Here is a 13,106-nt window from a genome sequence, read left to right on the forward strand (position 1 = left end):
AAGAAAAGACAAAATTATGTTAACGTTTTATATATATTTATAATGTTTAAAGTTCTTGTAAAATTCAATTTATAATTTTCAAAACTTCATAAGTTTTAAAATTATAAATATTTTTTAAAAACTTTAAAGCTACAGTTCATAAAAAGTTTGTAAAATTATAATATTTAACTTTTGATAAAAAGTTAAAATATTTATAATTTTTGAAATTTTGTAAAGTTTCTATTCTTTAAAATAAAAAACGTAAGAAAATCGGATAACCACTTTAATTTTGGACGCCTAATAAATCAAGCTTCCTGCCTACTCGTAACTGGAATCATTTTGGTCTTTTTTATAGTATGACTCTAAACAAATGCCTAATTTTTTAAGCGATGTGGGATATTGTACATATATTATTTCTCCATCGATTGAATAATATATGTTCATTTTAAAAAAAATTAAATTACATCATATATAAAAAAAGTTAATATTTTATTAACTATTAATATTTTATATAAATTTAAAATAAATTAAATATAAGATCTAATAAATTTGAAAGAAGAATCATATATTTATGTTTAAATTAGGTAAAGATGTTTTAGGAAATTAGTTAAGGTAAATAACAAATATGGTTAGTTTAGAGATATTATATATATTAAATTTGGTAATTAAATTAATTTCGTTTTTTTTTTTTTGTGTAGAAAATGGGATTAGAAACCAATTATGAAAGATTCGATTGAAAATTTTCGAATCAAAACCCAAAAAAAAATCTGACCCAATTAAATTCTTTAAAGTATACTTCAAAAATGTTAAGTAGATATTATATTTTTATACCAAAAAAACAAACAATACCCAAATACAGTATCTGAATCAAACAATATCCAAAAATTCAAAAAAAATCGTAAAATACTCCAAATATACCAAAATACCGGATAGTTTTTGTAGCTAGACCGGTTACTCATTCAAAATCATTCAAAGAACCGAACCAAACAAAATCCTGAAAAGAAAAAATGAAGGGAATACTAAACTCAAGATCTAAAAACGGAAAGTACCAAACCGATACCGAACCGAATACATTTGAATGAAGAGTATTAGTTTTGGTTAATGAAAAAATTGAGTAATTATTTGGCTATACATATGAAAGTTGATCGACACATATCAAAATCTTGTAACTGTCCCAAAAGCATATTTAGAAATCATTTAATATTTTCATAATATTTACTTCATGAAAAAATCAATAAAAAGATTTACTCAAATCTTAAATCTTAAATATCTTTATAACCAAAACTATAAAGTTAGTATCGGAGACTAATAAACACAAGTAAACTATACGACTTCTCGAAAACCTAGTTGCTCAAACTCATCAATGGCGAAACTAAAGGTTGCTGGTACATGGGGAGGCATACTTGAGGTAGAACTCGAGAATTGGACTCTAAACATGTTGAGAGACGAAGTAGCTAAGCGATCAGGACTTGATCCTGAATCAATCAAACTAATTTTCGCCGGAAAAATCCTGAAAGACGACGGCGATGCTACTCTAACGCTTTCGCAATTGGGTATTAAAGAAAACTCTAAGATCCTCTCTTGTCGTCAAGCTGCTCCTGAAGAAGGTAAGTCTATCATGGCTGAAGAAGAAAGGGCTCGTCGTCTCTCTCGTGTCAAGTAAGTCTTTTCGTTTCTCTCTTTTGATCATCTTTGTATTTCGTTCCTTGTACATGGTTTGGTTGTTTTCTCTGTTTATGTCTAAAGTTTGAAACTTTTCTATGTCTGACTGTTTGCAAGAACTCAATTTGTGAATTAGTGTAATGATCCTCTGTGTCTTTCGTTCTTAAGCCATGGTTTGGTTGTTGTCTTTGTTTAGTGTGTAATATAAAGTCTAAAGTTTGAACTTTTATATGTATGATTGTTTGCAAGAACTCAATTTGTGAATTAGCGTAATGATCATCTGTGTCTTTCGTTCTTTAGCCAATGGTTTGGTTGTTGTCTTTGTTTAATGTGTAAGATAAAAGTCTAAAGTTTGAAACTCTTACATGTCTGATTGTTTGCAAAAACTCAATTTTTTATTTAGTGTAATGATCATCTGTGTATTTCGTTCTGTAGCCATGGTTTGGTTGTTGTCTTTGTTTAATGTGTAATATGAAGTCTAAAGTTTGAAACTTTATATGTCTGATTGTTTGCAAGAACCCAATTTAGTGTGATGATCATCTGTGTATTTCGTTCTTTAGCCATGGTTTGGTTGTTGTCTTTGTTTAATGTATAATATAAACTCTAAAGTTTGAAACTTTATATGTAAGATTGTTTGCAAGAACCCGATTTGTGGATTAGGGTAATGATCATCTGTGTCTTTCGTTCTTTAGCCATGGTTTGGTTGTTGTCTTTGTTTAATGTATAATATAAACTCTAAAGTTTGAAACTCTATATGTATGATTGTTTGCAAGAACCCGATTTGTGGATTAGCGTAATGATAATCTGTGTCTTTCGTTCTTTAGCCATGGTTTGGTTGTTGTCTTTGTTTAATGTGTAAGATAAAGTCTAAAGTTTGAAACTTTATATGTCAATTGTGAGTCTTTGTAGTCAATAGTGTTTTCCTTTGCTTTATTCAGAATTTTGGTTATACTGTTGTGTGAACCCTTGCAAGAATTTGCCAATTTAGAAAAATTGACTATGTTAGTCTGAGCCCTCTAATGATTTGTGATTGTCTATGTGAATGTTGTAGAGCTGCAGCTACAGCTTTGTCCAAGAGACATGCTGATGGTTCATTACCGATCCAAGACTATAACATAGAGCTGGAAGATCAAGGAGGTCATAAAGTACAGTTTGGAACTGAGACTGATCAGAGGTATTGCTTAATCAGGTTGGAGCATGGAACTGCCACCTAATTTTTTAATGCTAATGAGATTTTTTTTTTCTTTTTTGTGTTCAACAGTGCTGCAATGATGGGTCTTATGTTACATACAAAGGCAAAAAGTTTAATAGAAATTGAAATGTATTCCGATGCAGTTGAAGTTCTTGCTATGGCAGAGGTTAGTTGTTTTTTTTGTTGCAAGTACGTTTTTGTTGTGGTAATGGTTCTGCAATAGCTTCCTGATGTTTGTTTGTTTGGTTGTTCGTAGGAATCATTTTTGCTCTGTGATCCCAAGATTCTCGAGGTCAGCTCTCTCTCCTGTTTGCTTGTTTTCTGAGTCTCTGCGATGCTGAATTAACCTCATTTGTATCTTTGACATGGCTGTACTATATTCTTACAGCTTGTTGACAACCTCCCTATGATGGAAATAGACATTGTCTGGTGTTATTTCTTGCTCCGGGACATCAAATGCCTTTCAGATGCTGGTGTTCGCCTTGTGAGAGCAAGGAAAGGACTCGAGCGTGCTCATGGGAAGGATCTTTCTCGTGTGAGGCTCCTTCAAGCAGGTCAAAGTCCAGAGATGGCTATGTGAGTTAGTTTTAATATGTTTTTTTTTTGTTTTTCAGTTGAGGAAACCCAATAAATATGCTTATAGAGGTATAAGATTTTGATTTTTTTAATTGATAGATATTTGAGGCTAGAGTTACTAGAAGGTGTGGTGGCATATCACACTGGTCAGAATGATAAAGCCTTGAATGCACTGAAGTCTGCCCATGCGAAATTCTTGCAGGTCAGTGAGCTGTACTGGTATAACTTGGCGCTTAGTGATACTCAATTGTTACAGAGGTATAACTTGCTGTTGTGCGTGTTGATGTAGCTACAAATACCCGATGAAACGCTGTCGCTAGTTATGGGTATGGGCTTTCAAGAGAAGGATGCTAAAAGAGCTTTGCGACTGAACAATCAGGATATTGCAAGTTCTGTTGATTTTCTTATCGAAGAGCGGGCGAAAAAAGCCCAAAAGCGGGAGCAGGATCTTCAGAGACAAAGCGAAATACTGTATGTTCTTACTACTGTAATTATACTAGTTATGATCTTTAACTTTGTAGTGACTTTATGAGCTCTGATTCAGTGAGCAGAAAAAGTATGGAGTAACACCCATGAAGAAAGCTGTTGATATGCAGATGCTTGAGAGGCTCGTCTCTATTGGGTAAGTAACAAACTGTAAATAGTTTTACTGTTGTCTTCCCCTACTATGAGCTTCTCGATGTTTGTAAGAAAGCCTTCAAGCTCCCCCTTGTATACATATAAGTCTTTAGCTTAAGAACTAATGTTGGTTTTAGTTGTTTTTTCAATGCTTAACTAGTGGAAATGTTCTATTTGGATATCTGAATTTGAAACTTTTCAGATTAGTTTATGTATTTAGTATGACTTAGAGCGTTTACTTGTGCAGATATGCGAGGGAACTTGCTGCTGAATCCCTCCGGAGAAATGAGAACGATATTCAGAAGGCGCTTGATATACTCACAGACCCAAAAGTTAATTCAACGATACAGGCTTACATTGAATCGAGGAAAAGAAAACGGCAAGAACAACTGGTAGGCATATCAGTTGCTGAACTTGTGTCTATGGGCTTTGAACGAGGAAAAGGTAAATTTCCCATCTGGATAGTTTCTGCAATTGCATATATTGTAAAAGTCCACGGTAGAGAATTGATGATCTCTGGTTTGCACTGCAGCTACCTCTGCTTTGGAAGCTGGTGGCAGCCGAGAAGATACAATCCAAAGGCTACTATCTGCATCAGTAGCAAATCCAGGAACTACTACTACCTCTGTTATAAATGCAACAAGTAGCACAAACAATGTGGGTGCGGAGAGCAGTGGTTTTGGCGGTGGGGCAGAGCAGGACTCTGAGATGAAAGATGAAACAACGGATGACATTGCAAACCGAGCAAGCACATCCAGTGACGGCATGGAAGAAGAGCGGGACTCTGAGATAGAAGATGAAATAGCAGACGAGATTGCAAGGGTCGATGCTTTGTCGGCTTATGATATCAATCTTGACAAGGAAATTGAAGCTATAAATGAGTACCTGGCCATGCTGGATGCATCCCAGGAGTCTTGTTGAAGAGCGGGTCGTTCTGGAGAAAAGTTGGAGATAACGAATAATACCGAGTTGTTGCATTGCCAATCTTGGTTGGTATGCTTGCTACCTTACTTAGTATGTTTAGTAGGATTTGCTATGCAGAAACTGATTCATGAGAGTGATATTATCTTGTTGCTTCTTAGTTTAGGGGTTTTAACAAATTTTGGGGATTTTTTAACACAGCTTGACTTTTATATAACTACTATACCTTTTTAGTCCGTAATATTGAAGGTGCTTGTCTCTAAAATATTTCTGACTTGCCATGTTAATGTGGGTTAAAAAGCCAACTCAAATCCAGCCTACGAGAAAGCTGGCCAATAAAAACTAAAGTCGAATAACAAAAAATTAAGTGAGCACTAATTTATTTTAAAATTAAAGTAATGTTTATTTTATACAAGGGTGAAAAAATTGAGTTGTTGCTGAAGTAAGATGATATTGATGTGAGAACAATAGCTCAGAAGATGCAAATGAACTTTGCAAAGTATCGGGATATATACAGTGCTATCTGCTTTAGATCCAAGGTTACAATTTCAAATACTTAAAGTTATATTTATTTCTTACAATGTTTTAATAGTTGATCGGACTTATTAGAAATCAAATAGGTTCACTATTTTATATCTAATTTTTTGATCATGTATCAAATGCATACGCAAATCATGTAATGGTAAAAGAATTGTAATAAATGAATAGGAAAAGATTTTTTTTTGCCAAAAACAAAATGTATATATAGATATCAAATATTTATTCTCAAATCATTTTTTGTAATGTAATGTTAAATTAAATTCAGAAAAATATAAAAAATGGATCAAAAATTTTTTTTTATATAATATTCATTGTTTTTAAACTCGACCTGGATGGTAAACCGGACTACCTTCTGAGTCACGGGTCATTGGTTTGCTTGGGTTCGATCATAGATTAATTGATTAAAATTTATTTAATATATTTTATATTTACACATATTATATAGTTTTTATAAATGTAAAAATAAAAGTAATCATATTGTGTTTAACAAAATATGAAGTTTAACAATAATAACAATGTGATTAAAAATTTTAAATCTAACTAAAGTATAAAACCGCAACAAATATTAAAACAACATACATAAATAAACTAATAAACATCGCGAATTCAAAACAAGTCAATATTTTTGGGAGATTTGTAAAACTACCCTTTTTTACTACCCTTTTGCAACAATACCCTTTATCTTGTCCAATTCTAAAAAATACCCCTTCCATTTAACACAATGACCAAATTAACCTCATCTAATATGAACATGTAATTAGAAACTGAAATTTTCTCACCAAATTTTTGGCGCCAAAATTTATTTTTCCCGCCAAAAACAAATTTCCGCCAAACCTTTTTCCGCCAAAAAAAAAATTCCCTCCAAATTTTTTTTCGTAACAAATTTTTTCTCAGCCAAAAAAAATCTTTTAAAAATCCTTGTAAATTTTTTTGACGGGAAATAGATTTACATGGGATTTTAAAAGGGTTTTAAAAGATTTATAAGGGATTTTAAAAGAATTTTAAAATATTTACAAGAGATTTTAAAAGGGTTTTAAAAGATTTACAAGAGATTTTAAAAGGGTTTTAAAAAATTTACAAGAGATTTTAAAAGGGTTTTAAAATATTTACAAGGGATTTTAAAATGAGATTTTAAAAGGTTTTAAAAAGATTTACAAGAGTTTTTAAAGGGTATTCTTGTAAATTCTTTAAAAATCTTTTAAAAACCATTGTACATCTTTTAAAACCCTTTTAACCCATTTAAAAATCTCTTATCAATCTTTTAAAACCATTTTAAAATCCCTTATAAATCTTTTAAAACACTATTAAACCCTTTAAAAATTTCTTAAAAAAGCTTTGTAAATCTTTTAAAGCCCTTTAAAATCTGTTGTAAATAATTTAAAACTCTTTTAAAACAATTTTAAACCCTTTTAAAATCTATAAAGAAAACCTTTGTAAATCTTTAAAATCCCTTGTAAATCTTTTAAAACCCTTGTAAAATCCTTTGTAAATCTTTTAAAATCCCTTGGATATATTTTAAAACCCTTTTAAAATCCCTTGTAAATATTTTAAAACCCTTTTAAAATCCCTTGTAAATCGTTTAAAACCCTTTTAAAATCCCTTGTAAATTTATTTCCCGCCAAAAAATTCTTTTTTGCGGGAAAATTTGTTTGAAAAAAAAATTGGCGGGAATTTTTTTTTTCGAAAATTTTTGGCGAGAATTTTTTTTCGAAACTTTTTGGCGGGAAATTCTTGGCGAGAAATTCTTGGCGGAAAATTTATTTTGGAATATTTTAGGAGAAAAATATTAATATTTCATTTGGTCAACCTAAAACCATTTCCAAATTGGGATAAAATGGTCATTAAAAATTTAAAGAGAGTAAGAATGAAAAGGGCTAAAAAAAAGGGTAGAGTTGAAAAGGAGCATCATCAAAAGGGCATTAGAAAGAATTATTTCTAGATTCGAACCACTACTGTAATCCCGAGCTATAGCTCTTGTCTCATTGAGCTTGTATGGCTCACATTAAAAATTTATCCATCATATTGTGATGAATAAATCTTTTACATACATGAAAAAATTTCTATGTACGAACATAATTACAGAGACGAGAGACTGGTTTGGTGACTCATGCATTCATCTCTAATGATCTTGATGGATCATGAAATCATCAAGATTCAAGTCCTCCTAAAAATAAATTGATACACATGAACGTCGACACTTGATATCCAGATGTATATTTAGTTGAAAGTAGCTAGTCTTTATTTTTTATTTTATTTTTGATCAAACTTAGCATTCTATTAAAAATAAAAATTTAACCTCCATAAAAAGAGGATACATTAAAGCTACAAAGAGGTGAACCAACCAACAAAGCGATTGTGTAAGAAAGGAAACTAAAACTAGCAACAAAGCTCAAATAGAGACTTAGGGATAAGGCTGAACTCACGAGTTCTGCCTTAGTAGAATCTTAACGAAGGCCATCGATAACGTAGTCATCATGAAATTTGTAGTCTATAGATAGTATATAAAAGAAAGACGGTATTATTTTCTTCTTAATTGTCCATGTTTAATTAGAACACAAAAGAACGATCACGATATCACTCAACGACGGTAAGAAGTTAGAAGTTAGAAGCGTCGCTGGTGTATAAGAAGCTCCAGAATTATTGCTCACCCAGCCACAGATTAGACCACCTAAAGGATGATTGTTCTCTAGTGGCAAGACGTTCTCAAGAAGACATGATGTCCCCCGCCGTTCTAGCCCTAGAGATAAGAGAGATGGTGGCTCTGATTATGGAACCTTTAAAGGGTTTTCCCACTCGAGGGGATGGGACCATACCCCCTCAAGATCCCATCACACAAGATCAGGTTACCAAACAGAAAGATCTAGAATGTTTAAGGAAGCTGGCGCCGATCTTAGAAAAAGAGAGGATAGAGCTTTAGCAAGATCCTCCCCTGAGTTTAGTGAACCTGGCATATGGGCTAGTGTTTCCCTTCCTCACAATCTGAGAGCTTCTCTCTCTAGGAGACCTCTGGCACCAAAATCTCTTCAGTCGCAGGAGAGATGATCCTTGTCAATTTCTGGATCCAGGCTTGTAGAAAGGGAAGGAAGTGGGGTGAGGAACAAGGGCAAAGGGAAGATTTTGGATAGTCCCTAGACCCATGAGATACCAGTATCTGTCTTACCAGCTGTTGGCCTTGCTGGGACCTCTAAAAGGCATGGATCTCGGGATCATGTCTAGGTGGAAGCTTTCGAGGCTGCAGTTGATGAAGTTAGAGAAGTAATGTCCTAGTATGTCAACTGTCCGGATCCCACAGAAAGGGCTACAAGAAGAGAGAGTGTCCGATAGGCAGAACAGTTAGGGGAAATTGAAGCTACTGTAGAGAGAATGTTGAGGTCAGCTATTCCAACACCTGTCTCATCCCTCCATACAGAAGTAACTTCCTCTAGCAGAGGCAGAGGCCATGTTTCTCATTGGCTGGGACGTGTTAATGGACCAACAGACAAGCTAAGGGTCAAGAAGATATTGGTCAGCAAGAGGAAGCCAGGCAGACCAACACGGCGTAAGGCAAGCCCTAAGGCTTTGGCTGGGGTCAAATCAAAGAAGCAGCACCGGCTCAACCAAGCCACCATTCCTTTCTCGCACAGAAGGCTTAACCTTGATCAGTCTCTGGACCATTGGGAATTCAAGGCTCCGGAATCCATCCACAAGCCTCATGTAAAAATCATGAGCTACAACTGTCAAGAGCTGGGGAATCCTAAGACAGTTCGCAAAGTGAGGAAGATCCATAAGAAGATCTCCCTTGATATCATCTTCCTCATGGAAACGAAGAACTAGTCTGCTACAATGGTTAAGAAGCTAGAGTTTCTCAAGAGCTACAAGTCTCTACTAGTCCCTCCTCAAGGTCATGGAGGAGGAGGGTTAGCTTTGTTTTGGAAGTCTGATTTGGAGATGTTGATTTCCTCCACATGTGATAATTTTATTGACATTACTATCACTTTCCAAGGATCAAGTTTCCTTGCTACCTTTGTTTATGGTGAACCTGACCAGACAAAGAGGTCGTCTCTCTGGAATACCCTGTTGGCTCTTGGCGAATCACGGGATGAGCCCTGGTTCTTCATAGGGTATTTTAACAAAATTTTAGATAATACTGAAAAGGCTGGAGGACCAGAAAGAGCTGAGACTTCCTTTGTTGAGTTCAGGTCCCTATTGTCGGAGTGTGGGCTCTTTGATCTAAAGCATTCAGGCAATTTCCTGTCTTGGAGAGGAGTGAGGCATTTCCACTTAGTGCATTGTACACTGGATAGAGCATTGGCTAACACTGCTTGCTTTGATCTCTTCTCTCGAGGGCGCAGTGAATATATGAAGTTTGAAGGGACTGACCATAGACCTGTCCTATCTGATAATAACTTTTTAAGATCAATTAATCCTAAAGCACTATCATGTCGTTGTAGTACTGAAGGTTGTCAATCCAAATGGGTGTGATGCTAGCAATCAAGATGCAATCAGAGTTCACAGAGTCAAGCCAAGCAATAACAGGTTTTGGGGTGTTCTAGCAGTCCTAAGTGAATATGGAGGAAACAGAAAATCAAGCAGAAACAATAAAACACTCGACCAACACAACTCGTTTCAGAGCACTGGGTGGGGTCGAGTGACTGGTCAAGTAACAGACAGAAAATGTAACAGGGATACTCGACTACAAAGACAACTAGGTGGTCGAGTATTAGGTCGAGTAACACGCAAAAATTGCAAAAACTAAGTAACGGTCACAAGATGCAGTAAACAGTAGTAGAGTAAACAAAGAAATCAATTAGTTAAAGAATTCCCGAGGATGGGGTAATTGAGTAGTTTTGTTTCCTCAGTTTACAGGTGATTGACATGCTCAATAAATTATCCCTAGATAACAAGTTCGGTAACCAAATCTAAGTGCCACCGCAACAGAGACCCTCAAGTTAAACTAGTCCCAAACTCAATCAGCATTCACGAGAGCTAACCTAACAGGCATTACGAATCAACAAGTTAAAGCCAAAACGCTCCCTGCAACCAATACATGGGTACAGAGCCACAAATTTCTGGAATTATTGTTTCAGACATTTCATCGAACATCTTTTGGGCGCGGAAATGTTTGGGCTCAAATTCCAGTTGATCAGAAAGCAATAGGCATTAAGAACAACTAATCCAGAAGGGATCTATAAATCAAAGTCAACCACCTAGCATACTGAGAATTCTAAACTACACTAACCCATCCTCAGAAACTTATTCACTACTTAGACATCATTGCAGAGAACATAAACGATGAATAGAATGAAAACATAATAGCAACATAGTAATAGCAATATGAAAACAGGATGAACAACTTAGTAAACGAAGATGAAAAGCAAATACTGAATACTGAATAGATTAAGAACACAGTGTCTGCGGAATAAAACTTAGTTAACGAAAATTTAAAATACATGCTACTTATAGCGAAATATTCCGAAACTCTAATACTCAAAACGACGCAGTATCGAGACGGATTAAGAACGGTACTCAACCCAGGTGGTCAAGTGAATGGTCGAGTGATAAGCTGGAGTCTTCTTCTCTTCCTTGTGCTCGAGTGTCTGGTTGAGTGCGGAATGGAGAAAACTCTGAAGCTGACAGTCGAGTATGAAGTCGAGTGATAGAGATCGTGGTACTTGGCTTGTTGGTAGAGCGATTGATCGAGTGGATGATGATGGTGATACTCGACCTGTTGTTAGAGTGATTGATCGAGTGAATGATGATGGTGGGATTGACCATGTTGGTAGAGTGATTGGTCGAGTGAATGATGATGGTAATACTCGTCCTGTTGGTAGAGTGATTGGTGGAATGAATGATGATGGTGGGACTCGGCCATGTTGGTAAAGTGATTGGTCGAGTGAATGATGATGGTGATACTCGACCTGTTGGTAGAGTGATTGGTCGAGTGAATGATGATGGTGGGAGTCGGGCATGTTGGTAGAGTGATTGGTCGAGTGAATGATGATGGTGATACTCGATCTGTTGGTAGAGTGATTGGTCGAGTGAATGATGATGGTGAGACTCGGCCATGTTGGTAGAGTGATTGGTCGAGTGAATGATAGAGTGTTACGGTCGAGTGATTTGCTGTAGAGGTTGTGGCCGAGTACTTCAGGAACTCGAGGATGACTGTACTCGAGCTCGTGGTCGAGTATGTTGATTTGATCAGGTCCACTTTTTCCAATTAGCTCACCAACAGCTCCAAATCACCTGAAAACAACACAAATATGCAATATGCATGCAAAACTATCCTAGACATGCAAAGTGATGAAAAATGATTAGAACTGGTATAAAATAGTGGTGATATGACACAAATGGATGCTCAAAACGTGTAAAATGCACACTTATCAAGTCTCCCAAACTTAGTCTTTGCTTGCCCTCAAGCAAACAATTAAGAACAAGCTGGAGGTGAGGTTTGAAAGCGGTGACTCAGAACCAAAGCATGAGATATGACAATTAAGATCAATGTTTAAGCTAACAGTTCTAAAATGCGAGGTGATCGACTTCTACTTAAAAACTTTAGCCATGCTCTATTATGATCCAAATTCACACTTAGTTGCACAATACGTCAAGATCAACCAATCCCTTTAATATTCATTAAGTTTGGGAACGTGAATCAAGATATGCATTGCTAGTGAACTCATTTGGATAAGGATGGGTTATGAGACAAAGATGGTCCCTTAAAGGTGGTTCAGACTTTAATAACACGGGACTCTCAATGAAAAAGGACTGAGCTTTAGAAGAATGATAAAGGTAAGTGTCAACCTATGCATATAAGAATAGCACCACATCTACCCAATGACATAAACCGTGAATAACAAGTAGATGGTCGTATCTCTAAACCCAATGATGATCCTAAGTCTACCCTTTTGCACTAAAGGCATATTTCGATTTTTTCTTGGATCAACTCATTTCCTTTCATTTCTTTGGCTCTTGCTTTTAAGGAGAAGCTTTTCTTAAACTCTATTAGTCTAGTCTTGTGAATTGGGTTTTTCTTAAACTCTAATGGCTCTTATGATTTTTTTCCTTTCTTTTTTGTTTTTGTTGCCATTTTTTTTTTCTAGAGTATATCTTATCATATCTATGCTTCCCAAACATTCACTAGACCTCAATATGATTTTCAGCTTCCTTCTCCTAAAGATCCTAACCCGTTTTCTTTCTTTTTCTTTTCACACTCAATCTCAATCTCCAAATAAGTTCTCACCTATTCCTACCAAGTCCGAAAACGCGGATTGGAACTACATGAGTAACTACTCTTGTCGGCTCAAACCTAACATGTTCTACCAAGCTCAATCCTGAAAATAGGCCTCACATGCTCTCACAAATAACATGGCTTGAAAGAAGGGTTGGTTATGGGTGGGGGAACTACTCCAATAATGGAAGCAGCAACTTGGATTAGCAAGAGTGGTGAATAAGTGAAAGAAAATCCAAATATGTATTCTGTCTATGAGTTCAAAACCGATGCAAACATGATAATTATAAGTCGGATTCAAGTTCAAATTGACAGGAAAAGGTGTCATGACATGCAACGACTGGTATCTATAGAACATGGTGCGGTTTTACTTCAAAGTCATTCAAATGCATCAGAGAACTAATAACTCATTTA

General features: G+C 35.4%; 1 protein-coding gene and 1 pseudogene across 2 annotated transcripts; both read left to right on the forward strand.

Annotated features, from left to right (window-relative positions):
• The first annotated feature begins 1,265 nt into the window (after window positions 1-1,265).
• On the forward strand, window positions 1,266-5,215 carry NUB1 (ubiquitin-associated (UBA)/TS-N domain-containing protein). Its single transcript, NM_126895.4, has 10 exons — window positions 1,266-1,638; window positions 2,693-2,815; window positions 2,903-2,999; window positions 3,090-3,125; window positions 3,222-3,409; window positions 3,509-3,611; window positions 3,699-3,880; window positions 3,954-4,031; window positions 4,275-4,471; window positions 4,560-5,215. Exons 1-10 carry the CDS (start codon window positions 1,343-1,345, stop codon window positions 4,946-4,948), a joined length of 1,689 nt encoding a protein of 562 aa, NP_178939.2. The 5' UTR covers window positions 1,266-1,342; the 3' UTR covers window positions 4,949-5,215.
• Window positions 5,216-9,181: 3,966 nt separating this feature from the next.
• AT2G12560 lies at window positions 9,182-9,949 on the forward strand (annotated as a pseudogene; the record flags this gene model as incomplete). The annotated part of the gene is made up of 1 exon: window positions 9,182-9,949.
• Between the last annotated feature and the right edge of the window lie 3,157 nt (window positions 9,950-13,106).

Source organism: Arabidopsis thaliana, chromosome 2 (assembly GCF_000001735.4).
Source record: "Arabidopsis thaliana chromosome 2, partial sequence".
Taxonomy (NCBI): domain Eukaryota; kingdom Viridiplantae; phylum Streptophyta; class Magnoliopsida; order Brassicales; family Brassicaceae; genus Arabidopsis; species Arabidopsis thaliana.